Raw genomic sequence first — 26,692 nt, forward strand, 5'->3', positions numbered from 1 at the left:
TGCACTCCCCCGCCCCGCCCCCATTAGACCCCTCCCCAAATCCCAGCCCCAGCCCCGCCTCTTCCCCAAGCACGCCGTGTTCCTCCTCCTCCCCCCTCCCTCCCAGTGCTTGCTGCATGAAACACCTGTTTTGCGGCGCAAGTGCTGGGAGGGAGTGGGGAGAAGCAGGACACGGTAGCGTACTCAGGGGAGGAGGCGGAGCAGGAAGTGAGCTGGGGCAGGAGGGGCAGGGAGTTGCCGGTGGGTGCAGAGCACCTACCAATTTTTCCCCATGGGTGCTCCAGCCCTGGAGCCAGCGCCTATGGTAACTAGTGACCGGTTTTCACTCTCCAAGCAGTTTGCTGCATCTGAGAAATAAACCCAGGAGCTGTTTTTGTCTCCACCAAATTACTTTATTATATTGTGAATAATCACAAAGCATTACAATGCTGCAGAGTGTCTAAAAAAAAAAAAAAGTACACAGAGAAGGTATTTACCAGCCCTTCATAAGACTCATTTAGCTAGCGGCTACCATGAGATTACAAGAGTAAATCTTGCAGTCTTCAATTGGATTGTCACATTGGGTATTAAATTTACCACAGTGGTGCAAAGGCAGTAACTTCTACAGCCTGTATATTATCCCCCGAACATTTCATCTAAGTACAGAACTATAAAATTAAACAAATATATAATTTTAAAAATTAAGTTTTCTGCCAGCAGAAAAATTCTCTTAAAAAGGCAGGCTCCATTAGGAAAGAAAAAACCCCAAACCAACCCAAGACCCTGGTGTATTACTATTTGTTCATTATTTCCCTCCTGATTTTATAGAATCACATCCCGTCTAAGACAATATTGTTGCCTTTTAAGAAAAATCTTGCAAAACCAACGGCAAGCCGAGCATTTAAAAGGCTCAGTGAAGGGAAAAAAGATTTTTAAAGTACACCTCTACCCCGATATAACGCAACCTGATATAACAGGAATTCGGATATAACTCGGTAAAGCAGCGCTCTGGGGAGGTGGGGCTGCGCACTCCGGTGGATCAAAGTAAGTTCGCTATAACACGGTTTCACCTATAACGCAGTAAGATTTTTTGGCTCCCGAGGACAGCGTTATATCGGGGTGGAGGTGTATTTAATTTCAATAAGAAGATACAGGATCAAGCCAGTGGAGAAGCTACTTGGAAATCCAAGGCCAGATCCTAGCTGCTGTAGGTCAGCGTATTGCACCAGCTGGGAATCTGGCCCTTCCAAGACAGTGACTGGCTTTGATTTGCTCAAAAGTTTTCTACCATCACCACAGATAGCTGGTGTGGGGCAGTGTAACTTCAATTAGTAAAATACTCTCGAGGATGTAGCTGAGAAGATACAACTCTTTCTGGATTCCACGGATACTGCAGTGTCTTGGATTCAGAATGCAAGCTGTTCCACCATGAAGTATACTAGATTTTCACCCCTCCTCCTCTAACATAGGTTGGAATCTACTCAACAATTACATATGTGACCAGATGTATCTTAACCTACCTCTAACAGTCTTCTTCCCATGCCCACTTCTTGAGGATAGTGCATTTACCCGAGATCCCCTGCAGAATCTGCTAGTGTACTCCCTGTCTTTCAGATTTTCCTTCTTGTCTACAGCCACCTTCGGTGCCTGGCTACAGAATGGGCCAGATTCTAATAACTGTTGCACTGATTCAAGTCAGACTTCAATAAACTCAGGGGTCATCTGCACACCTATTTGCACTGGTTTAGTTGATCCGGTGCAAACTCCTATGTGGACACACTGATTCTGGCTTAAGAGTGGCTTATTGCTGTTTAGTTTAAACCTGTTCCTGATGGACTTAAACTAAGCTAAAAAAAAAAAAAACCTGCTGTAAACAAAAATAAGAGCATCCACACAGCTTTTTGCATGGGCTCAACTAAATTGGTTTAAAAAGAAAAATAATTCCTTTAGTGAAACTGGGGCAACTGTGTGTGTAGACAAGCTCTTTGACTGCTGCGGCTGAGAGCAGACTTTGCCCATGCTGTCTCCCTCTGCCCTCCCCATACCAAGGAAGAGTGGGCCAGATTCAGGCCTGGGGTAAGCAAACAACTCCATCCAGGCTGAGTTTCTCTGGGGACGTGGCTCAAAATTCCCCATTGAATTCACAGAGTGGGCACTTGGTTCTCTTGGAGCATCTTCCTTCCCCCCCATTTGTTCAAGCTGTGCATCTCGCTCCCTTACCGCCAGTTCTCGTGTGTTGTTCCCCCCCTCGTTGCCTGAGGCATCTGCCATTCCCACTCCCTTTGCTCCTGCTTTGTTCTCCCTCTGCCAAATTCAGCATGCCGGCAATTGGGCAAAGCCGACTCAAACTGCTCTGTGCTCCCAAGGCTTCGGTTAGCTGCCAAGAAGCCAAGCATGAGAGTGGAAAGAATGACACAGAGCAGCAGGCCCTGAAAAGGATCCTTTCCCAGATAGGCAAGCGTGCTACTACCTTATTCTATTAAACAGCGGGGGTCAGTAGCCCCAGGCTTTGCGGCTGGAGCGGTCTCCCTCCTCCCCTCCCCCCACCTTCTGAACACATTTTCTGGCATGAAATTGCATTTAACAGCACAGCTGCGTCACACATGTTCTGATTAGGCCGGGGAAGTCAGAGAGGAGACAGCTTCTTCTCAGTCCCATGGGCTTATGTCTTGGTTTGATGAGGTTATCAAGATAAGGAGCCTCATTGAGCATTCTTTAAATGCCCAAGAAAGGGAGGGAGTTTTTAATTTAGTTTACATGCGCTTTCCATTTCACAGCTCAATCTAATTTACCCTGCTAGAGTCTGACTCCCAGACAACCTGCCCTTATTGCAAGTGGGCTCTGTTCAGCTGTCTGCCCAGCACCCGGGGGGCTGGGTCCACGGGAACAGCCTTCAGTCCTTCGAATGGCACAGCGCCGAGTTTGAACATTCGGTCTTTGACAGACCACTAAGGTTCAACACATCTGCATCAGAAGGCCCCCGGGATTTCCAGTGGAGGATCGAATGCAATCCTGTGCGGAAAGGATCGGGGTGGTCCCCAGGTACCAAGTGTTCATTGCACTTTTATGCAAACAGCAGCCAAGCATTAGAAACACCCTGTACTCAGGTTTGCTCAGTACGGTTTCTTCAGACTGAAAGTGCATAACAATGAGCAGGGCACTGCTAATGAAGGCAACATCTGGAAGGCACTTCTTGGGAAAAACAAAATAGATAAAGCATGGATTTGTAAGCAAATGACTGCGGAATTAACACATTTTGGTGCATGCCGTAGACAGGGCTCGCTTTGCTCCTGCAAATAAGCCTGGGCTGAATGCATTTTCTCCCCAGATATTCTGTCCTTCCTCAGAAATTCAAGACAGCGACCCCACTTGCTCCCCATTCACAGCGAACACCGTTTGGGGCAGCCATGTCGCACCTATCACTTGCAAATGCTTGCAGGAATCAAGAGGCAGAAAACAGTGGGCAGCAATACGGAATGTAAAGACACACACCGTCAAGTATTGGCATATACAAACGTATAAATTATTAACGAAAGGCACGCGGCAGGTCATTTCAGTCCAGATAGCTGTACAGTCTCCCTCAGCCCTTTCCCCTCAACTTCCATCACAAGACATAGGGTGCTGCTGCTACGGACCCATGGCTGTCATGACAACTGAGGACCTCTTTTTTGGTCAGCCCAATTTGTTGGTGATACTGTCCTTCCTTGATCACCTTAAGACACTGTACATTCTTCCCCAAGGTAATGCTTTTGATGGTAGGTAAGTATTTCAGCACAGTCTTTGGCAAGAAGGAAACACTTGTACTGGACAGGTTGAGCTCTTGCAAGGAGCTTAGACCAAAGACTACTTCGGCACTCAACAACTTAAGGTTGGGGTTGCTGGATAAATCGAGTACCTGGAGGTTGGGTAGTTCTTTGAAGCTGTAAGGAGAGATCTCTCTAAAGCCATGTAAGCTGCTGAGAGATAAATGAATTAAATCCTTCAGTCCCACAAAAGCTCCTTTCTCAATCTTGGCCAGAGGGTTCCCATCGAGATTTAAGTATCGCAGGGGAATCCCTTGGAGGTTGGGCACAGTCTTCAGTCTGTTTCCAGCCAGATTTAAGCTCTGGATGTTGGGGATGTTTTTGTCATTGTGTCTTGTGACTGCGCTTATCATGTTGTTGGACAGATCCACGTTAATGGGTTTCCCTTGACCTTTGGAAGCAAAGACATCTAACGTTATATCCAGGAGGTTGTTGTTGCTCAAATCTATGTCCCCCAGGGGTGAACTGGGGAAGCATTCATCTGGAAGGACTGCCAAAGAATTATGACTCAGATCCAAGGATTCCAGATACCTGAGCCTAGAGAAGGTCGTGGAAGAGATCTTAGCAATTTTATTATAGCTCAGGTCAAGGCTCACCAAGGTGGTATAACCAGGGCCGGTCAGCACTGACTCGTTGATGGTTTCCAGTTTGTTTGAGGACAGATCCAAATAGGAAGTATCCAGCGGGATAGGGACAGGAACAATGTGTGACCCTATTCCACTGCAATCCACCTTGGTCAGGCTAAAGCTGTCAAAGAGACCAAAACTCTCCACTTCACAGTGACATCCTGGGGAGCAGGTCCTGGTAATACCAATACAAAGACAGAGAAGCAGCAGGCTGAACCAGGCTGATAGAGGCATTGCTGAACCTGAAAGACAAGAGGAGGAGAGAATTAAAGAGCATCTGAAGCACCGTAGGCAAACTAACAAACTTAAAACCTTGCCGAAGAAGGTTTAACAATTTAAACTGCATAACCAGTTGAAATGATCACCAGTATCCCTCCGAAGACCAGGACAGGTGTGCTTGTTGATGCACGGAACAATCCCAGGATACCTGACGCTACTCAATAGTGAAAGTATCTGAATGCATTAGAGATCAGGTATTTAGCTACACAGCCCTCAGTTACAGCTCTTTGTGCTTTGCCACCAACCACTGAATTTTCCAGCTTGGGAAACAAATCTGCATCAATCCAACAGCCTGGGAAAACAAAGTCCTCTTGGCCAAGAGCCAGACTGGCACAAGTCTGAGTTCTCACCCATCAGTCCCCCCCAAACAGCCTTCACAATTGGGCCTCAAATAAGGTTTTGAAGGGCCCCTTCTAGAAACCAGAGGATGGGTCACTCTTCTTGACCTGACTGCCAACAAGGACACCCGTGTGATGGGTAGAAACCCACTTCAAAATCCCTACAGGGACAAGCTACTCATTTCACATAGGCCACTGGACAGCCATCAGGTAACTACGTGCAACAGCTGTTGGTCTGGATTAGGATTCTAACCAGGGACTTAGCAGTGAAGCCCTCTGCAGCTTCCCCTGCTTCTCCCTCACACCACGCTTGCCATCTTCACAGCTGAAGGACGAAGGGAGCCAGGAGGCTCGTCCCTGTTTCACAGGACTTGCCAGGACTTTCCATTACTGTATCTGTTAACGGCTTCGCCACAGAACGGTAGTAGCTACAGCGATGCGGTTTCCAGAAAGAGCTGATTAAAAGCTTTAGCTACACACCTCTGGGGATTATAAAACTGAGCAGGCTGGCATCCCACAGGTCTGCGGCAGTCACATTCCAGCAGACAGAAGGGCTGATTATTCCTATTGTTTCCCCACGTCATTGCCTGGAATCACAAGTCCCACTCTCTCTTTACGCCCTTCCAAGAAGGATTTCAGGAGATCTGCAACGGCAACGTGTCCCCCCAAACAATGATTTAGCTACATTGTAGCTATTCTGTTCCTCATTCCTTTATACCCCCCCAGCTTAAAATGTCAGATACTATTTTTCAAGGCTTTGCCTTTATCTCAACTACTCATGGTTTCAACCTTTACTGTCTCCAGTGCATGCCATTGTCACCTCTTCCTTCGCTCTCTAATAAAAAGTAACACCCTTGTGGTGTCATCTTTGCCACTTGACCTTTGATCCTTCCTCTGTGCCTCCTCTGCAGCCTCGGAAACTTTTGCCAGCCATTTCCTAGAAGTTCACACCTACTTTCATCTTCTCTCAGGTCAGTTCTTCTCCCTTGTCAATGGCGCTTTGCTAATTCACATCAGAGACTGGGAGACCCATTGTGAATTACTTGCCAATTTGCAAAATGCATTCAGAGAAGAAAGGAAGATACCTCAAAAATATGATCTGGCCAGACATTTACTATTATCTGCCTGGCAGTAGCACATAGGAGCCCCCAATCATGGCCGTGGACCCCCACCCCTCTCCGTGATAGACACTGTTCAAACAGAACAAGAAGACAGTCCCTGCCCTATAGAGCTTACAATCTAAGTGATTAAGCATTTCTGATTCTATGATAGAGAAATGGGGTGTAGCCCACTTCTGTAGAAATCATGGCATCCTAGGAAGATGAGCCCTTGTTACAGCATTGTGCTATTTAACGTTTGCTGAGAGGTGAGACCGCTATTTTGGGGTAAAATGAATGAACTTTACGTTCTACCTTCTCTAAGGTCTCTGGCAAAATTAGAAAAGTTGTATCAACAGAGGCGTACCCACCAGTTATATCCATTTGGTGTATTCGAGTCCTCTCTCCCACACACCCAACCCAAAAGCTATTCCTGCTTGATTCTTCAATGGGAAAGAGTCTACCAAGTGGTCTCTTCTGCTAAAGCCTGACCCAAGTCCTGGGGAGAAAAAGAGCCCCAATTAACTTCAGTGGGAGCTGGATCAGACAGACCCCAGGTCAACATGCCCAATACGACTTTTAAGACACATGATGAAATCTTATCCCCATGGAAGGCAGTGATAAACCTTCCATTAACTTCAGTGGGGCCAGGATTTCACCCCATGAATCCAAGTCTCCTCTCACACTAGCAAGAATCAGGAGCAGCTCTACTGAAATCACTGGAGTTACAGTGCTTTAAATGAGTGGAGGATCAGACCCGGTGCTCGACTTCAATGACCAGAAGATCAATATCTTCTACAGTGTGTGTGTGGAAATTCCCTTCCTGCCCAACTTCAGAAGCAACTGAGGGAAGGGAATAGACAAGATGACCGAATAGGTGTTTCCGCGCCAATATCCATGACTCACGAATCCTTTTACCCCTCAGTAGAAAGCTGGAGCTAACCAGGTGCCGATTCGTCCATGCACAAGGCACAGCGGAGTGAGTTATTTACACTACAATTACAGTTTCTTACTAGCCAAGGGAGCAATAACTTATGTCAGTGCTACTCTGGATCTACTCTCACTCTCTCTCATTGGGTCTCTTAATTGCCTTGCAAACAGGATGTCCTTTACTCTCTCTCTAAGTAGACTATTACACCAAGGCAAGGATTCCATTAGAGAACAGCATGAAACATTTAGAGTGGCAACAAGCGAGTTTGCTTAAGTCTTATTTGTTCTGCCTCCTATTGAAGCGAACAGGTTGTCTGTTATCCGACCCAAGAAAAAACCTTTTCATTATTAGGCAATTATAAATTCAAATATCCAGGTACATTCGGTTTTTATTCTAGGCCGGAGAAACCCACAGTGCATTTTTAAGGGGGGTGAGGGAGAGGGGGAATGTGAACAGCGTGTATTAAAACACACGTCAAAATGCCTTTGGCCTCCTGCCTACAAGCCGTTCTGCTAAATTATGGATATGTTCACACAGGGCCAAATCCTACTTGCCCTTATGCCTGCAGCAGCTTTCTAGTGCAGCAGGAAAGTCACTGGGCAAAGCTCGGCAGCCTTCAGTTTGCCCTAAGGGTATTGCTCTACTCTTGCCTTTGGTGTGAAATTTTCCTCAACGTAAATAGACCCCCTGGGACAATTTCTGGCCACCTTGACACCTGCCTAATCTGGATCAAGTCCGACTTCAATGGGAGCTGCTGGATGCCTTGGCCTCCGTTTCTAGAAGAAAAACAATGAAATCTAGAAGCGAGCATCCCGGTGATTCTCCATGTTAGTCACGTAACTCTTGTTGAGCCTCGTCGGAAGGCAGCATGGCCAACTATTTAGGGCACTGAACTGAACTCAGGAGATCTGGCTTCTATTCCTGGCTCTGCCACTGACCTGCTGGGTGACCTTGGGCAAGTCACTTTCCCCTCTGTGCTTCAGTTTCTCCTCCCACCCTTTGTCTATCTCATCTATTCATAGTGCAAGTTCTTCGGGGTAGTGACTCTCCCTTACTATATATTTGCATAGTGCAGAACACAGCTGGATTCTGGTCTATTGTAATCCAAACAGCCATTGTCTGCAAGGCTTCTTTTATTTAAAAAACCTCAGAAGGCAGAGCAGCAGACAGATGCGTGAATGGGCCACGCCGAGACAGACCATAGGCTCCGTTCCTACTCAGTCACACCTCTCTGCCCCCCTGACTTCAATAGGATCCTACATGAGCACGCCTGGATCACATGGCAGGATTGGGGCCTGTACTTGCACTGGGATTTCCTGTGAAAAATGTAAAAACCAATCAGCCACCCCACCCTGTGATAGATAAAAAAATTAAAAAGTTAGTTGAGGGCCAGAAAGGGGTGGGGCGGAAGCACTGAATAGAGTGTTGTTGCAAACCCACTCTTTCGGGGGGGGGGGGGGGGAGGAGGGGGAGGCAAACAAAATGACTATTTTCTACTAACGCACAGTCTTAACCTGTAATCAAGGCTTCTCTCATTACCTTCCAAGCTGGCAGGTAGACATGTTGGCACCACTATCCCCTGGATTCGGGGCTACTCCTTCTTGGACAGCACTACCACTTGGCATGCATCTAAGCACAGCCACATGAGAAACTCGGACCTCTCAGGCCTGTGTGGTCCCTGCTACGTGAAAAGCAGGCTGGCCGGACACATCGAGACTACCTCTAGTAGCAGTGACTACCACCAACCTGGAAATTTCATCTGGATGGATTTTCTAGCTCTCTCCATAAGGGCAGTGTTAAAGAACACTGAAAAGCAGGAAAAAAAAAATACATAGATATAGGGTGGGATTTTTGAAAACTCTACCCACAGTGCTCTGCTGTAAGGATCACGCCATTCTGCAGACTGGAAAACTGAGACACAGAGAGGTTCAATTCTCCATTAGCAAAGCACGTGCTTAAGCACTTTGCTGATCTGGGGCTTAAGTGACTGGCAGATTTAGGATTTCCCAATTCTCTGGTTAAACCGCAGGATTATGAGCTTTTTAAACACTGACAAAAAAGGACTTACTCAGGATGTCTGCCCCTGTAATTCAGACATAGCCACTTACTTTCCTGGCAGGAACATGGGTTTGGGAGGAGGGTTTTTTTTTTTTTAGCACGATACTTCCACAGAAAGGGGGACCAGGATTTTATCCTGGCCTGTGCAACATCCAAAAATCAACTAACTGCAAAGCCTTTATAACCAGCAGAAAGAGCAGAGCCGTACGATCAGACACCAGGCTGGATTTGCAGAGGAGGCAAGTTGAAAAAACAAAATTCTACTTGACAATTAAGCAAGCTGCACACAGATGTCAGTGGGACTAAATCCCACAGGCTGGGAAGAAAAGAGATTGCTAGTTATTTCTAAGGCACTGAGTTAAAGCGGAGATGGGAGCCCCATCAGATAAATCAAGAACCCCTGTGAGGGGATTTTAATTGAGTCACTTTTCTGACAATAACAGCTTTGTAAAGCTCTTTTTATTTTCTAAAAATGCTCCCATCGCTTGCCAAGTTTTAACGGACTCCTGGGTTTCCCATCCTGATTAATACACCTACCTGCCTTTAGTCGGGCTACACAGCTGCATGAATATCGCCACAGCTATTGCTTTCCAATAGGGGCCATTAAGAAACACTTTCTCTTGAAGCATCATTTGGGCTCAAAGAGATTGCCAAAGCCAGCAAAAAAGGAACTGGCTGAAACAAGCTTAAAAGCAGAGACTGTTAAGCCCTTAAAGAAAAGAAAAAACAAAAAAACCAAAACGAATCTTTGAAGATAAAAGAAACTTTGCATCTGTCTCCTGAAAAGGGCTTCCTCTCTAGAATGTGAGACGATACAAGAATAAATACCCCGCCTCTCCCGAGTTGTATCAGTTCAAGTTAAAGGTCAATAAAGGGTTTTTTTTTTTACTATTTCATGACAACTATGATAGCCCGTCCCTAAAATAATAGACCCAGGTGGCTCACTATAGAATGGTAGCTGGATCTAGGGAGGAGCGTGTGTGAAAGACTTACCAGGGAAGAAACAGAAAGTGGTTACTTTGGGAAGATGGTTAAAAGGTCACTGATGTTTTCAAGTCACAGATACTTAGAGGTAAGAAGCAGGAAGAGGATACAATGATTTAAAATGTGGTCCCGATCGTGTAATTGCATCCATGCAGAGCCTTACTGAAGTCAATGGACCCTTTGCAGAACTCTGGCAGTGCATAGGAGCCTTAAAAAGCAAGGGCCATTTATACCTGGTGTAAGGCCCTTTTATCCCGCCAATGTGCTGTAGAGGGGCCTTGGCATAAATGAGAAGCAGGCTCACGGGGACTGCCTGCAGCGTTCAGAATAGAAGATCAGGGTCCGTATTTATAAATGTGTCTCTGTTACATGGCTCTGGGTATGGAGGAAGCTACAGACCATTCAAAAAATAAAATAAAAGGGCGACACCCTTTCAACCTGATTCACCATTAGCGCAGCATGATTGGAAAAACAATGTAATCCCATTGAACTCAAAGGATTCCTCCAGATTTGCACCCCTGACAGTAAGAGGAGAATCAGTCCCTTAACTCTAGCAATCTGTGCTGGTTTTAAGAGCCTTCTATTCAGAGTAATTGCATCAGTCACCTCATCTGTGAGACGTGTTTATCTGTGTAAAGTGCAATGCAGCTTAGATAGCGGATACATCCCAAATTACAAAGCAGGGGGATGTGTGAAATTCTCTTCTGTCTAGCCCTGCCTGGCTTCCTCTAGCACCATAACAGAGTGATTGGATGGGAGAGAGCAACAGCACTTGGAACCCATGTAGTGCCCCTCTACCACTCAGAGACATGAATAGGAACTGAAATCATTCCTAAAACCCCCTCCGCTTAGTCTCCCTGCTCACATGGTGAATGAGAATTGAATGCTGAGGCTGAAATATTCTTCTATGAATTATGTTCTGCTTTAATGAGATCTAATCATGGATGTAAAAAAACACCCTCTTTGCTTTCAGCTGCCAACATCACCACCATAGAGGGAGTTGTTAACAAGTAATTAACCCAATGGCACATGGAAGCCACATTGCTGGGGCATCCAAGGATAATCAACTTAAAATAGGAACCAACATATATATAAAATAGGAACCTACATCTGATGCAAGTTGGCGTAAGGAAGTGATTTGTGTGTGTGTGTGTGTGTGTGTGTGTGTGTGTGTGTGTGTGTGTGTATAAACACACACACACAAATCACTTCCTTACATGCAGTTATTTTGCTATACTAGAGAGAGGGGGGAGTATTTAAGAAAAAGATGTCCCAGGCCAGCTCTTCGGCTGGTTTAAGTGGCATAGCCCTATTGACGTCAATGAGAAAGGATGGATGATCTAGGAATTGGAGCTCAGGACTTGGAGTCTCCATGGCCACAGACTCCCTGTGTGATCTTGGGCTACTTACTTAGTCAGTGTGGGCCTCTGTTCCCCATCTGTATAATGGGAATAGTAGCATTTCCACCGTAGAGAAGATAAGTGCATTAGAGATTGGGAGGTGCTCAGATACTGGGACAGAGGAGGCCACTGAAAGGTACCGAAGATGGATTGATGCTGATTTACACCAGCTGAGACTCTGTGTGCAATGCAACCCTTTCGGCCAGTTACCTGCCTCCGTGCAGGACCAGTGTGAATCATTACCACTGGCTGTTACACTTGAAGTTCTAACAAACAGAAGCTTGGAAAGGAGGATATCAGGGGAATTATGAATATGCCAACATAATATGGAGCTTCTGGGGACTGTCAGGCTGAATTTAGCTCAGAATTTAACCCCAATTTAGCCATATGTAGCCAGCAACCAGTATCGCTGCAACTGTGCAACCCGCAAGTGTAGACCAGGAGAGCCACCATGTGTGCTGGTCAAGTTAACTGGTGCTTGAAACTAGTGCAAATCCCAGCTTTTCTTGTCTACACTGTAAGTCTGTACAGATGCACTTACACAGGTTGCTGGCTGCCAATGGCAAAGTCCCAAGTATAGGCTTTGACGCCCACCAGAAGATGAGTTTGAAGGTCTCAATCCAATTCCCACAGACCATCCATTAGCTGTCTCAGGAATGGGCCATGCCTAAGAGGCAGTTCCTCCAAACAGACACACCGGCAGAGCAGTGGGGGAGGAGAACCTTGTATGGCCACTGCACATATTTCAAGACTTCCATCTCCATAGCTGTCCCCATCACAAGCACACCACCACTTACATACTAGGAATGTTTTCACCCCTCAGCTCACAGCTACACTCTACGCATACTTCACCCTGCCTCAGTGCAGGAGGTCACACTAAATGACCACTTGAGGTCCCTTCCTGTTCTATAGCTCCATGATTCTATACACACACACAGACAGACGTCTATGCTAGACAATAACACTCAACAAAGCTTTACCTAAGGGTGCAGGGAATTTAGAATGGGAGGGGAAGGCAAGGTTGACACACTTGGTCCTTATTTTTCTGAGCGATCAGAGTTAGTCCCTTTTGTCAGTTACAGATGCAGAATTATACTGGTGCCAAACAGCTAACCAACACACTGCTCCCAAGATAGCTAATTAAGGGATAGGTGGAGGGCCAGATGACAATCGGGGGGATAGCTCAGTGGTTTGAGCATTAGCCTACTAAACCCAGTATTGTGAGTTCAATCCTTGAGGGGACCACTTCGGAATCTAGGGCAAAAATCAGTACTTAGTCCTGCTAATGAAGGCAGGGGCTGGACTCGATGACCTTTCAAGGTCCCTTCCAGTTCTAGGAGATAGGATATCTCCATTAATTAATTTATTTAAGAGCAAAGCCAGGCAAGGAGGGAGGTAAAAATATCACCATTTCAAGCTAAAAAGCCTGCATGTAGAGTGGACATGTGGAGTTAATTAAGTCAGAGGCCTGCACCTTCTTCCCATTCTCTGCAGCAGCCTGATGGTTATTTGCTTTTGCAGGCATATTTGGCTTCCTGTGCTCTGAAGAAACATCCTCCTTTTAAGAAAAAAAGAAATTCAAACTGCTTTCCCCGCCCTCCCCCCAAAAAGTTTATTTTAACAGGGATCTTATTTTGATTGTTGTCAACCCTGGTCTGCCTTCAGACGCCTTTAATAATTTATGAGGCAAACATTTAAACAAGTGGGAATTTATTCAAGTTGTGCAATTTTCCTCCCCCGGGAGTTTTTATAAGGAAGTCGAGGTGCAGTTTGGATCTAACAAGAGGAAAACCTGCGTGGACACGTACTGGCACAGACTTTCCAACCAATTCATAATCGGAACTGAAACAGGACGGATTTGGTGTCTACTATGCTGAGAATTACATTTCTCACAGGGCCAAACCCTGCACCCAGACCATAGTCAGTGGCCAAAAGTCCATGGACTCAATGCCTGCAAGGTTTGACTAGACAGGCAGCAGATGACAAGTTCCGGAAAGAACACAGGCACAGTAGGAAAGAAATCATGACATCTGTCTGGCATGCCACAAAGCCAGCCCCCTGCCCACTCAGTGAAGCCCTCACGTTAGATCCTTTTACTTGGGACCAAAGTCGCCTGCAGCCGTTCAGACAACTTTGAAAAGTATAATCTCGGTCCCTGGCCTTAGGTGGAGTGCTCAGAACAGGCATTTAGCAACAGGAAATGAGGCATTCAAAGTCATCCTCCCTCAGCTGTTAACGGGAGGGAAAGCCAAGTGGCATGAGAGGTCTCCAGGCACCCTGGGAGCCCTGGCGCACAATTGAGGAGATACATTATAGGGCTTGCCAAAAACAGGTGGGTGCAATTGCAGTTCACCAAGGACAGGTTAGGATTTGGCTGCTGTTCTCAATGGATTTAGTGTTCATGTCTTCACCCACTGATCCTGATCAGCAAGGCGAGCAGCACAGCCTCCTCCCTTCCTCACTTCATGCCTCCGGGGAGACGGAGAGGCCATCACTGCAGAGTTCACTCCTGTGACTCCTTTCTTGGGTGGGAGCAGCCCCACTGTGAAGCAGCGCTCGAGATGCTGTGCCCACCCTGACACTGCACTCGCTTCTGTGTGGCGCTACAACTTCTGGGACCACCTCCCACCCCGGTTCTTTGTGCTGCTATTATCTGAGCTGCTCTGTGGATACTTTCCCAGCGACCTGTGGGCGAAGTGGTCTGTTCTTTCATGGCACACGAGGGTGGGGTGGGAATTGTGTGAAGGCATTGGAGGACTCGTGGCCCCCAAGCGGAACTACCCTGTGTCCTCGCTCCTGTTAGCAGCTGGCAAATTGTGCTAATTCGAGCTGTAGCTTATCACCCCCACCCCATCGGGCCAGCCACTTGGAATTTAAAGCACCACCACACTTGAGTGAAGACTTTGTGCATGGACAGGACTGGAGTTGTGGGCAACACTAGAGTAAACCCTTGAGTTAACGCTGCTGTGATGACAAACCCTAAGGCAGCATGGTCTAGTGGATAGGGCATGCCACTGGCACTCGGGAAACCTGGGTTTTATTCTCAGCTCTGCTCCTGGCTGAGATCATTTACCTCACCTGTCTGTTCCTTTCTTTCGCCCATCGTCCATCTTGTCTATTTCCATTGTAAGCGCTTCAGGGAAGGTTCTGCTTCTTACTATATGTACGCAATGCTGCCTAGCACAATGGAGGCTGAGCTCAGTTGGGGATACTTAAACCCAGTAAAAGAAAAACAAACAAACCGCAGATGGACTAAAAATCAATATAGGCCACTTCTTCGGAAGGGAGAGGGCCTGCACACAGATCTGCCCAGAAATAAAAGGTGCAGATTACCACCCAGTTGTTCTGATGCAAGTCGGTGTGGAGAGCAGCCCTTCAGAGTTGCAGGGAATCAGAAAATGTAAGCAGAACCGGGGAGGGAGAGGGCGTCCATGCCCCTTTTATCATCATGTCCTCCTTAGAGAGACAAAAGTCATTCAGCTTTATGGCTTTCTCATTGTGAGAAAGCTTGTCAAGGAAACGCTCTTGATCACAGCAGCGTGAGCACTTAAGGCCAGTAGTAAACTGTTCCGTTGCCTCCTGTGGTGGGGAGGGGATGGGGGCCAGTTAATCACCAACTGCCTTTCATTGCCACATGCTATCCCTGAGGCCCGGAGCCAGCAGGATTTCAAAAGGGACTGTGGGATTGTCCAGGCAAGAGGGAGATCCCCAACAGTAAATGTTAAAATACATAAGAGTTTTGGAAGGGCTATAAGCCATCCTGCTTCAGGACTTAAGCCCGTCTCTAGTTATTCAGGGTTCAGAGGTAACGCTACGGACAGGCTAGCCAAGAAGACTACTGCAGTGCTTCTTGTACCTTCCTCTGCAACAGCTGTTCTTGGCTCCTGTTGGTGACAGGACTAAATGGTTCGCTGCTCTGAGCTAGTCTGGTTGCTCCTATGTAACGAAACATTCTCAAGATACGAGACAAAGAGAGCGCAAGCAGAGTGCTTGGTCTATGCTGGGAAATGATCCCGGTTCCAGCTATTGAAACCTGGCAAGGTAAGTAATCTGCCCTGCGTCATATAGTGAGTCTGTGGCAGAGGCTGGAATTAAATCCAAGTCTCCCGAGTGCCAGTCAAGTGCCTTAGCCGCAGGGTATGGAAAAAAGAGATAAGTAGGTCTGTTCGGTTTTTAAACAGCCTGTTTTCCTTTGCTCCTTCTCCCACAGCTTTATATGGTTCTATTTAAACCCTACATGAGGCTTCCCGCACCTGGCTACCCAAATGCACTCGGTCCCATTCTAATCACTCATTATGACTGTACCTCTCTGCAGCACTCCGGTTTCCAGAGACATGATATAATCTGGGTGGAATGCACTTGGTTTTATAATATGCTGCTTGTCTCTCAGAGCTGCAAGGCAAGTGCCGAGCATTAAGAGGTGGGGGAAACCCAACCAACGCTGCTACTGCACCATCCACCTTTGCAGAAATCTACGACTCAAACATATAATGCTGGATCAATCTCTGGGTTGACCTCTACTGGGAGCCGCTCGACTGTGTCGCCTCATGCAATAAGGTAGCAAAGGAAAACCGCCACAACTGGATTTCACCCCACCTTCGGTCACGCACACAGCCCACAGGGCAGGGCCCGGGGTTCAAAACGTGAAAGCAAAGCCAATTGAGGAATAAATATGATAGAGAGCACCTCAGTGTCTAAGAATTCACAGATGCTGTCCTGGCTTTGATGGTACCATTTAGCACCCCCTTGGAAACCCTCGACTCTAAGGAAAGCTCCCACCGCCTAAGAGACCTAGCAATTAACAGGGCTGATGATGCACCACAAGTCACAGTACAGACACAGCCCCCTGAGGTGCACATCAGGATTAGCTCCCTCCCCACCCCACCCCACCCTCGCACTATAGGGGGGAGGGCTAGCTCAGTGGTTTGAGCATTGGCCTGCTAAACTCAGGGTTGTGAGTTCAATCCTTGAGGGGGCCACTTAGGAATCTGGGGCAAAGTCAGTACTTAGTCCAGCTAATGAAGGCAGGGGGCTGGACTTGATGACCTTTCAAGGTCCCTTCCAGTTCTAGGAGATGGGATATCTCCATTTATTTAAAAAAAAAATTATAAGAGGGAGGCATCTTCTATAGCAGTAGATCTCATGTGAACCAGAACGTGTTGCAAACCAAGCAGCAATGGTGGGGTCAGGGACACATGAAATATTCCCTCCCTTAAGAACTGACCCACTGGACTATAACATTGAAAGGTGCTGCCTTCCAAAGCGTAATGGTACAAAATATGTGTAAATTAAAGGCAGTCAATAGCATCCAGACTGTTGGCTGCTAATAATGAATGATGGCTTATATCTACATATTGCCTTTTCACATGCCCCCCCCCCAAAAAGGGGTGAACTGACTGTTGAAGTGTAACACCAGGAGACCTCTTCTTGCATAGCCTCCCACCCAAATGCAGACACATCTGGAACGCACCATGGCCAGAGTTTAACAGCGCATCATAACGCTGCGTACATTTTAGGAGAGGAAGAGAAGAATGCTGTATCCAGCTGAAACTGCATGAAGACCTGAGGGAGGCAGAAAGAAATTAACCCGGGAATCCTGCAAATGAATTCCAGCGTGGATAACACCTCTGATCTTGCAGAAAGTGACATGAGATCTTAGCGGGCCACAGCATTATGTCTCACTCAAAGGGCACCGTCCCCTGCCCCCGCCCTCCAGCATCATGCTGGGGCACTGATCCAACGAGAACTTGGGGGAAGGGGATACAGTGCTACCTCTGCACACTGCTACCCTCTTCCCCACACCAGAAGCCGCCTGCTCCTCACAGCTTTAGTGCGACACAACAAAGAGATTGCAACCCTACTCTCCTGAGCTGAAATTTCTGGTGTCCTTCAGGACTGCCACAACCAGAGTAGGTTTTTGCTGTTGTTGGCGAATAATCTCTTAGCCGCATGGGGCACTCAAAGTGCAGCTGCAGATCTTCCATAGGAGGAGAGCATACATACACTCCCAGATATCGTTGTTGCTAACAGCACAGCTGTAAATGAAAGGCTCCCGAAAATCCTCACATCACGACTATCCTGAGTAACGAACGCTAACAAAATCCCAGGTTTACGGCGTGGCTGGAGCCTGGTGGAATACCAATGATGCCATGCAGCTGGCTTGTCTGGAGCAAGCTGCCTACGCTCCATGAGCTGCACTGAGCAGGTTTTATAAAATGTTTATTCTGGAAAGTTTGACTGGCTTTGCTTCCCTCATCCCTCCCCCCAGTAATGACCAAGGCTTTATCGGCAGGTTACTGGCTTTTTGCTCACAATGTGTATCTTGTCTATTCCAGCCAACTTGAAACAGCAAGAGGAAGGATGGCCCAGACGTCAGGGCACTTGGGAGACCTAGGTTCAAGTCCCCACTCCACCACAGACTTCCGGCGTGACCTTGGGCAAGTCACTTAGTCTCTTTGTGCCTCCGTTCCCCAGCTGTACAACAGGAATAACAACACCGCCCTACCTCACTGGGGTGTTAGGAGAATAAATTGGTTTAAAGACAAACCCAGGAGTTTGAGGTTCTCAGATACTACGGCAATTTGGGCCGTGTAAGTACCAAAGGTTATGTCTATACAACCAGTGGCAGCAAGTCACTGGAGCTCAGACTCTGAAATTCAACCCGCTTCACAGGCTGAGACGCAACTTCAAAGTGCTGTCTGAACAGCTGTTTTAAAGCACAAACCTAAGTCTGTCAACCCAGGCTGGGAGGCGAGCGGCCGGGCAGGCTGTGTCTCATAGAATCATAGGATCTCAGGGTTGGAAGGGACCTCAGGAGGTCATCTAGTCCAACCCCCTGCTCAAAGCAGGACCATGTAGACATCCCCTAAGATGCTTTCAAAGCTAAAAACCTGGTACAAGCCAGGCAAGAAAATTTAGTTAAATAAAAATAAATAAGAGAACCAGGTCAGTTTTAAGTGCGTTAAACCTCACGCATGGGTCATTGTGGATAGGAGTCTTATACAGCTTTTTCCATCCACAGATCCCAAAGCACTTTGCAAAGGAAGCAAGCAGCATTATTCCCACGGCAAACACAGGGAGCTGACCTGTGCTCTCAGACACGCCTGGGAGCGAATGATTGACACTAGTGTAACCGGGGTAGGAGTCCTGATTTTCTGAAGTACCAATGCCCTGCTCTTACTGGCATCACCCCACCCCTGCCAGCGTGGCCTTGCAAATACAGTGCCAGGAGAGCGCTCCCCACATTCTGGCCCCACTAAACCATTGAGTGCAACAGGGCACTGTTTGCCCCATTCCTTGTATTGGGCCCCAGTTCAGACCAGCACATAAGCACACATTTAAGAGTTAAGCACACGCTTAAATTCCACTGACTTAAGTGGAATCCAAGCACATTCTTAAACAGGGATGCTTCCCTGACTCGGGGCCCAGGAGCTTGCATTAAGGGTATGCTTCCATGACCAAGGGAGAACTGTTTCCTTATGGCGACACCTATGAGAACGCAGGGTTTTCAGAGACGCTCCCCGCACCGCTCCAGCACTGGGGCCTAGCAGTGATGGGAGCCCTCGCTTAGCCTAACTGCTGGCACATTAGACTACGAAGCGGCTAACTCTGCTGAGAGCGGCTCACGGTGGTATGAATGCCGAGGCTGGTCTGCACTAGTGCTCTGCCATGGCCCTGGCCCCAGTACAGCAGTCACGACAAGGGCTGGCAGCAATTCTCCCACCGGTCTAGACGCCGCACAGAAGCGCTCCCCTAAAGGAAGTGGTGAAAGCCTCACTGCCTGGGACTCTCAAGCGATATATACACCGTAGGGGGCAAATCCTGCACTGCCGGGGGCTAGCCATAGACTATGGCCCATGAGGAATTTTCCCATCTCAACTGCTATGGCTTTGTGCATGCTGGGAACCATGAGCAAGCTCCCGTGGTTACCACGGCCCCCATCCCCTCCCCACCCCATATAGTTTGTCACACTCACTTGGTGTCTCTTGTCTTGACTGTCAGCTCTTTGGATCGGGGACCTCGTCTTTGAATGTACCTGAGCAGCGGCTAACCCAACAGGGTCCCAACTGGAGCCTTCAGGCCCTGCTGCAGTACAGAGGATAAGAAACGGTCTTTAAATGGAAACTCTGCATTAAGCTGGTTCCAGCAAGATCAGTTTTTGACCCAGTTGGGCTCAGACCACACTGGCTGGCCACCTGGTAGCAGAGCCACATTTCACAAGACACGTGAGGGCCAGAGCGGGTTAGCAATCATTTTAGCTGGAGCCCTGCTTAACAATGGCCACAGACAACCGTCAGTGGAGTGCAGCGGCCTGACACAACGACCGCTTCGGGTGGTGACCCAACAGTTGAGAAGCACGGACCCAGAGGATGGAGGCCCGCAGGTCCTCGCCCAAAAGAGCTGACCACTGTACTGAACTAGCCAGCATTTCTGCAACAGGAACGAATCGGAATCATTCGTCTGTGTGTCATATGCCCTATTCTGCTAACAACTCATGAGATTCTCCTGGAGCTCAAGTGGCAGGTGGCTCTGCTTCTTTCAGCAGGCGTCCCATATTCTCTGTTGCTAAGTCTGGGAGGGCTACGCCGTGCTGAATAATGACAGCCATGAAGTTCCTAGATAGGCCCCGTCTAATAACAACACAGTAGCAAACCCATGGTAGCATGCTTTGAAGAGCACTGTTTCTCTGTTAGCTAGGCACTTCCCTCCCAGCCTAAAAACCAGGAGGCTGCTCTGTCTGAAGGATAGCAACTAAGAGAGAGGGAAAGGAGAAGAGTCAGTTAGATGTCAACACAGAGAGAGGATACAAAAAGGGGAACGAACAAGAACCCACAAGCACCACTATCAAGTATTACATACAGCCACAATCCCGGCCCAACGGTCGGCTAGGTTTCATCAATTAACCACTGCACCAACAGTCAGATTTCAGCCTGGCTCGAGGGGCACTGGGAACAAGTTCCATAATAATAAATGTCGTTCAGTTTCGAGTTCGCAAAGGATTCCCGGTTTTGCTTTTCCTGCCTCTTTCGCGTTCATGCCGCAGATGGAAAAACCTTTAGAGCAGAAGTAGTAAGAGGAGGCAGCTCCCATTCAAGAAAGAGAATCAGCACCAGGCTAATGCCCGTATGGCATTCAGCTGCCTTTGTTTTTTTTACTCTGTTTAATTCGTTAATCTTGGTGCCAAGGTTTAAAATAAAAATTTGTGGGTTTGGCCAAGGTTTATCTTCTCCCCCCAAATCTCAATGTTTGGAAGTTTCTTTTGATTGCCTGCCAAAACGCTAGCTCTGGGAAGCACCACACAGAAAACCCCTGTTCCTCTCTGATCCCAGACTCGTCCCCAGCCTTCAGAAACTCACGCAGTCAGTGGGGCTGGTATAAAAGGAATTATTGTCTTATAAAGCAAGAGACCCATCCCCACACCCCCATGCTCTTCCTCCCCCCACCCCCAACCAGCTGACTAGCAAGGAGGAGGGAGAAGAGCCCGAAAGAGGAAAGGGAATAGTTAGGGATAGAGTGAAAACTCTAAACCTCCTGAAAACTCAAATCTCACGCCTAGCTTTTCACACTGAGTGGAGATGCACTTCACATCCACATTGCCGGCACTGGTTCAAAATTACTCTCTTCATTTTAAAGCCCCTTCCTGGACTGCCTCATTCACAGGCCTCCTTTCTCTCATCTCTCTTCCCAATCATTCAGCACTGGCTTTTTCTCTGCATCCCCTCCTCCTACACTGTGTTGATGCAAGAGCTTTCTCCTCTGCAGCTCCTGCAGTCTGGAGCCCTTCCTGGATTTCCCCATCACACCAACGTCTTATCAGGATTTCTCAAGTCACCACCACCACTTTAGGCACACTCCACATTATCTTCTTCTTCATCAGCATCCGTTCGTTCATCTCTCTCCAGTTCATCTCTCTCCAGTCTCGTATAGTGGAACACGTAATTCATTCACCATCCCAGGCATTCACACCAGTTTTGCATACTTGACACCATTACTGCCTGCTGCCCTAGGTAATTCTGCAAGGCGTATGGAGTACAGTTTGCAAGGATGCCATGCATATAGAATTGTATTGTACAGTCTTGACAACATAATTGGTATTTAATATAACCATTGATGCCTCTCTCTCGCTCACACACACTCTTCCTGCTCCTCACCACTTATCAAACCCCTCAAAGGAACGCACACGCGCACACACACACACACACAGATCATGCTCCCACATTCAAGACACTTTAAAACAAGATTTGGGAATTCTCAGGGGGTCTTGAGATTAAGGCTTGGACTCTGGGTGACCTGGGTTCAATACCAGGTTCTGCCACCGACTCCCTGTATGACTTTGGGCAAGACACTGAATCTGTACCTTGGTTCCACACACCCCCATCTGTAAAAATGGGGATAATAATGCTTCCTTTGTCTGCCCCGTCTGTTTAGACTGTGAGCTCTTCAGGGCAGGGATTATTTCTCCCTATGTAGCTTTACAGGACTTAGTAGCATAGAATCCTTAGCAGAGATCAGAGCTCCAGGTGATAGTGTAATACAAATAAATGACAGTGATGTTGGAGATTAAAGCTAAACCAACTCTTACAGCGCTAGGGTCCCCTCCACACCCTCAGCTAGTGGGGTGCAGGAGGACAGGCTTATATTGCAAACTCTTGGAAAGAGGGGGGAGGGATCGCTCAGTGGTTTGAGCATTAGCATCTTCCCATCCTCTTTAGTTTTGCACAGCAAGTGCAATCAAATTCTCAATTCATGATTTTTCAGCCAAGCCAGTAGGATAAAGAGCGTTTTGTTCACAATCAACTGACGTGTGCTGCGGTCTAGCACATTAATAAATTTACCATGGCATGAGCTACTGATTAAGGCATTACTAATAAAAGTTGCGTGATTCTCATGACTGGTTAAAAGTTTACAAGGCGTGTGTGCCTTATCTATTCTCTCCCCTCTCCTCCTCGGACGGGCTGTCTGCTTTTTTTTCGAGAAGACAAATCCTCTGCCACTTCCCCTCTCCAGTTTAATCCAGTTAGAGAGGCTGGAAATTCCGGGACTAGGCAGGCTGCATGCACCGGATTCGAGACCAGACCATGAGATCAACTTTATCCTTCGCTATGTGGCTTCAATCCTTCCCCCAGTGTGCATGTCTGGGCTGATCCAGGCAGATGTTAGCGAGACAGTAACCTCTTAACCTGGGCGAGCACTGCCTTCGCAGCGGCTTTTTCCTCCCCTCCCCCGTCTCCTTGATCAGATCGCTGCTCTCCAAAAGTGCCTTTAAAAAATGTGTCTTTGGAGCACCATTGAGCGCAGCCAGACAAGACAGCCTCCTTCCTATCCCCCTCTTCCCCTGAATCCTGCGCCTATGGGGAGAGAGCGCTGGAAGCGGGCAACCAGGGAGCAGTGTGTGAAATCAAAGCCCTGAATCTGGGCATTGGAGGCGGGCACTGATTCCAGCTGCCGATCAGATTACTTGCAACCGTGGCAATTTCAACTGCTCATCAGACAGCCACCATTCCGGGCGGGGAGACAAGGGACTACAATGCAAAGCGAGAAGGGAAATCATCACCAGAGACACATGCCTGCCACACCATCTGCTAGGGAAAACGAGACAGACGCAAAGCTGTGCAAAGCTTGTTCGGAAGTCAGGAAGCACGCAGATTTCCCTGGGACTGAAATCTCCTGCAACTCACTGCAGGGCAGGTTTCAGGCTTTGGAAACCAAACACTTCTCCCCCCCCCCCTCGCCAAAAAAAAAACCTTATTTTATATCGCGACATCTCCCGTGTATAGACACAACCAACTCTCTGCACAAGCTTTTTTAAAAAAACCCACCAACCCCACTCCAGACAAAGTTCTCGCCCCTGGCTTGAAAGGCAGAAGCGGTGCTTATGTGCCGATCGCAACCCCAGCCCGGCGGCGGAGCAGACAGCCAACTGCCCGGCCCGGAGTTGAAGGCGATCCTTGAACGATGAAGCAGGAAAGGGTTTGGTCGGTGACTCCGGTTTCCCCAGGAAATGGAGGGGCGAGCCGGCTGTGTCCCCCCCAGGCCGGTGGGAGCTGGGGAGAGCCCGCTGCATGGCCAGTCCGCCTGGCTCTGCAGGCGACCCCCGAGAGCGGCCGGACAGGGGACCGCGCTCCAGGCTGCCCGGTTCCCAACTCATCGCAGCCCGGGGCGGGCGGGCGAGTCCCCCCTCCAGGCGCTGCAGCGGGAGTGGAGCTGGGCAGTGCCCTGGCTGCGGGGAGCCGCGGAGAACCACTCACCTTCCCCGGAGGGAGCGGCGCCCCTGGACCAGCACCTGGGCAGAGGCGGCGGGCTGGAGGCTGGGGGGTCCGGCTGCCGGCGAGAGCGAACTCCGCTTGCACCGAGTCTCCCCTGCACACACCCCTTCCTACGCCTGCTGTTCCGCCCCGCGCCCCCCCCCCCCCGGCCACGCACCCCCCTCCTCTGCCTGCGAATCCCCGCCGCCGCCTCCGCCCCCCTCCAGCGCGCGAGCGTGAACCGCCCGGCGGCCCCCGCTGAATGGCAGCCCCACTTCCCGCTCCGGGGAGCGTCTCAAAAGTGCCCGGCTTCGCTAGGCGCGTCCAGCTCCCAGCCGCACCAGCCCGGCGAAGTTTTGCCACCAGGGAATGTCTGCAGCGCGCGCGGCGTTGCTGCACCCAGGCCGAAAGCACTGCCCCCCCCGTCCCCTTCAGGCTGTTATTATTTTGGGAAGCGCGGGGAGGGGTCTCGACAGATGGCTGCACACAAGGGAACATCTGGGAGCGAAGGAGGCGGAGGCAGCTGGGGCTGACTTGTGCAACTTTAGCTCCTGCAGCGCAGTACAAAGTGGAGGTGCAGAAAATGCCTTTGCCTGTGACAGCTTCTCCCTTCTTCTTGGAAAATCTCAGGGTGGTTAGCTAGGCCAGACCTTGGTCATTTTCCTTCCCATCACACCCATTCCTACATGGCCTGGGTGCATGGTCTGATTTCAATGGTGTCACCCCCAGTTTACCTGGAGAGCAGAATTGGGTCCTATCTCAGTGAGTGCCCAATCCTGCACAGCACCCAGGGTTTGCTACCATTGGCTTCAATAGGCTCGCTCACAACATAAGCCCTAGGCTTGCTCCAGCAGCACTCCCTTTGGTTATATAATATAGACTTAGAGAGAGAGAGACCTTCTAAAAAACGTTAAAGTGTATTATCGGCACACGAAACCTTAAATTAAAGTGAATAAATGAAGACTCGGCCCATCGCTTCTGAAAGGTTGCCTACCCCTGCCCTAAAGTATTTACCTAGTTCTAGTTACTGTAGTATCTAGGGACCTGATCCTGCTCAGACACAGGGGTATGCCCAGGTGAAGTTCATTGCAAGGTAGGGGTAGCATATACCTAGCAATTCCTATCCCTCACTGATGTACCATAACATTTAGGTTTGATCGGGCATGACTGTTGCATTCAGTACTGTCACTGACTGCAGTGGGAGTTTTGGGTGCACAAAGACATTGAGGCTGAGTCCTTAAAATATTATAAACCAGCATAAAATAGGAAATAAATAAAATACTAAGAAATAAACATAGGGCCCGATTCTATCCATCCTAAGGTTTGCAGGATCAGATCCATTTCCTATTAATTTTCTCATGGCCAGGGAAGTAAAGGATCATTCTCTAGGCTGTACTAAGTATAGCAGCAACCAGAGATCCCCACCAAGATCAAGGCCCCGGTGTGCAAGTGATCTACCCACATTAACATGTTAAGTGGCAGAGCTGGGGCCAGAACCCAAAGGCCCCCTGGGGCATGGTTCACTAGATCACAGAGCCAGGTAGCATAAGGGGGTAGCCAGCTTCCAGGTGGCAAGGGCAACTGCTTCTCCAACGATATGAAGCACATGTTGGCATGCTGTCACTGCAGCTCCGGGGTTAGTTCAGCACATATCTAAAAAAAAAACCTGTTGCTTTCCCTATTTTGAAATTCTCTCACCACTGCTGGTCATTCCTGGCCCATAGAATGATCCTTCCACCTATCTACGCTGGTTTCCTGAGCCACGAAACAGTGCATCACGCTGTGAACAAAGCTGCTCCTCTAATCTCAGGTGCTAGGTGTCTTCCTCAGCTTCCTCCACCTTGTCCTGCTTTCTCCATCTCTGAAGCTCCTCCTGTGGCTGGAGAAGCTGCTGCCACTAGCACATCATCTGCTTGGTGGTCCAGCAGGAGAAGTCCCAAGACTAATTCATCCAGCTTTGAGTGTTGAAACGCGGTCTCTGCAGGTCTGAGGTTGCCAGCCTAATAGCATGAAGTACAGTGGAGTCCATGCTGGCTGACAGGAATTCAGAAATGGTGCTAGTCCACCCAGAAACGAAGTCAGGGGTGGAGTCAGATGAATCATGGTGGTTTTTAAAATTTGAATCCACCTTGCTTCCGCTATGTATCCCACAATGCACAGCAAGAAAAATCCCAGGATACAGTGAAGCCAAGGACCATGGGATTTCCTCCGCGAACACCATGTGCTTAGTATGCAGCAAGCCACTGCCAGAGTGAAAGGGTGCACAGCTGTCCTGTGTGCATGTTGTTAGTGCGGCTGCATATTGCGCATAACTGGATGCACATCAGAAAACTGCAGATTAAGCCCCTCATGTAGACAAACCCTTAGAGACTGTGTCCCTGAGTGGGAAAAGACCTGCTTCTGCATTTCTTGCACATCCGACACTCCTGTTGCTTTTTTAGAGGAGTGTTGGTGCACAAGGAATAAGAATCAGGCCCCTGCAACAGGGAAACAAATAGCAATAAAGATTCCCATTCTGTTATCTCAGATCATTTTGTTTAAACAATCAGGCTTCTGAATACATAAATTCCCCTAAAGAGTCCCAATCCCACAACCTTTAGTCCAAATAACAGTCCCTACTCACACAAATAGTCACATGGATTTTAATATTAGTGAATGAACGTGGCAGGATTGGGCCCAGAGTGGGATATTGCCCGGGTAGGGACCCATATTTTTCTAATCTTTTTGTGTGTAAGGAATTGGGTGTGTCAGAGCTGGGGAGTTAGGAATATCAGTTATGATCTTTTATATATTTAGGGTTTATTTTAAACATATGAAGAGAGGTGGCATGAAGGTTGAATTAGCACGTGTCTGGGATGGTTGCATCACTCGCAAGTAAAGGGAGGGAGCCAGAAATAGTTAGGTATCAGAGGGGTAGCCGTGTTAGTCTGGATCTGTAAAAGCAGCAAAGAG

General features: G+C 48.4%; 1 protein-coding gene across 7 annotated transcripts in view; it reads right to left on the bottom strand.

Annotated features, from left to right (window-relative positions):
• Positions 1 to 3,008: 3,008 nt before the first annotated feature.
• Positions 3,009 to 26,692, bottom strand: part of TSKU (tsukushi, small leucine rich proteoglycan) — a 38,381-nt gene continuing 14,697 nt past the window's right edge. The window contains exons 1-4 of one of the 7 annotated variants that reach the window (XM_034759131.1): positions 23,744 to 24,162; positions 19,471 to 19,580; positions 6,494 to 6,621; positions 3,009 to 4,650 (exon numbers count right to left, since the gene is read on the bottom strand). In XM_034759131.1, the coding sequence (XP_034615022.1) occupies positions 3,584 to 4,650; positions 6,494 to 6,506 (1,080 nt within the window). In that variant the 5' untranslated portion in view covers positions 6,507 to 6,621; positions 19,471 to 19,580; positions 23,744 to 24,162 and the 3' untranslated portion in view covers positions 3,009 to 3,583. Of the gene's footprint in view, positions 4,651 to 5,505; positions 5,630 to 6,493; positions 6,622 to 19,470; positions 19,581 to 23,314; positions 23,334 to 23,743; positions 24,163 to 26,692 lie in introns of those variants that run through there. The other 6 variants (XM_034759132.1, XM_034759134.1, XM_034759133.1 and 3 more) reach the window with 6 other exon arrangements.

The sequence above is a fragment of the Trachemys scripta genome, chromosome 1, assembly GCF_013100865.1.
Source record: "Trachemys scripta elegans isolate TJP31775 chromosome 1, CAS_Tse_1.0, whole genome shotgun sequence".
NCBI lineage: Eukaryota > Metazoa > Chordata > Testudines > Emydidae > Trachemys > Trachemys scripta.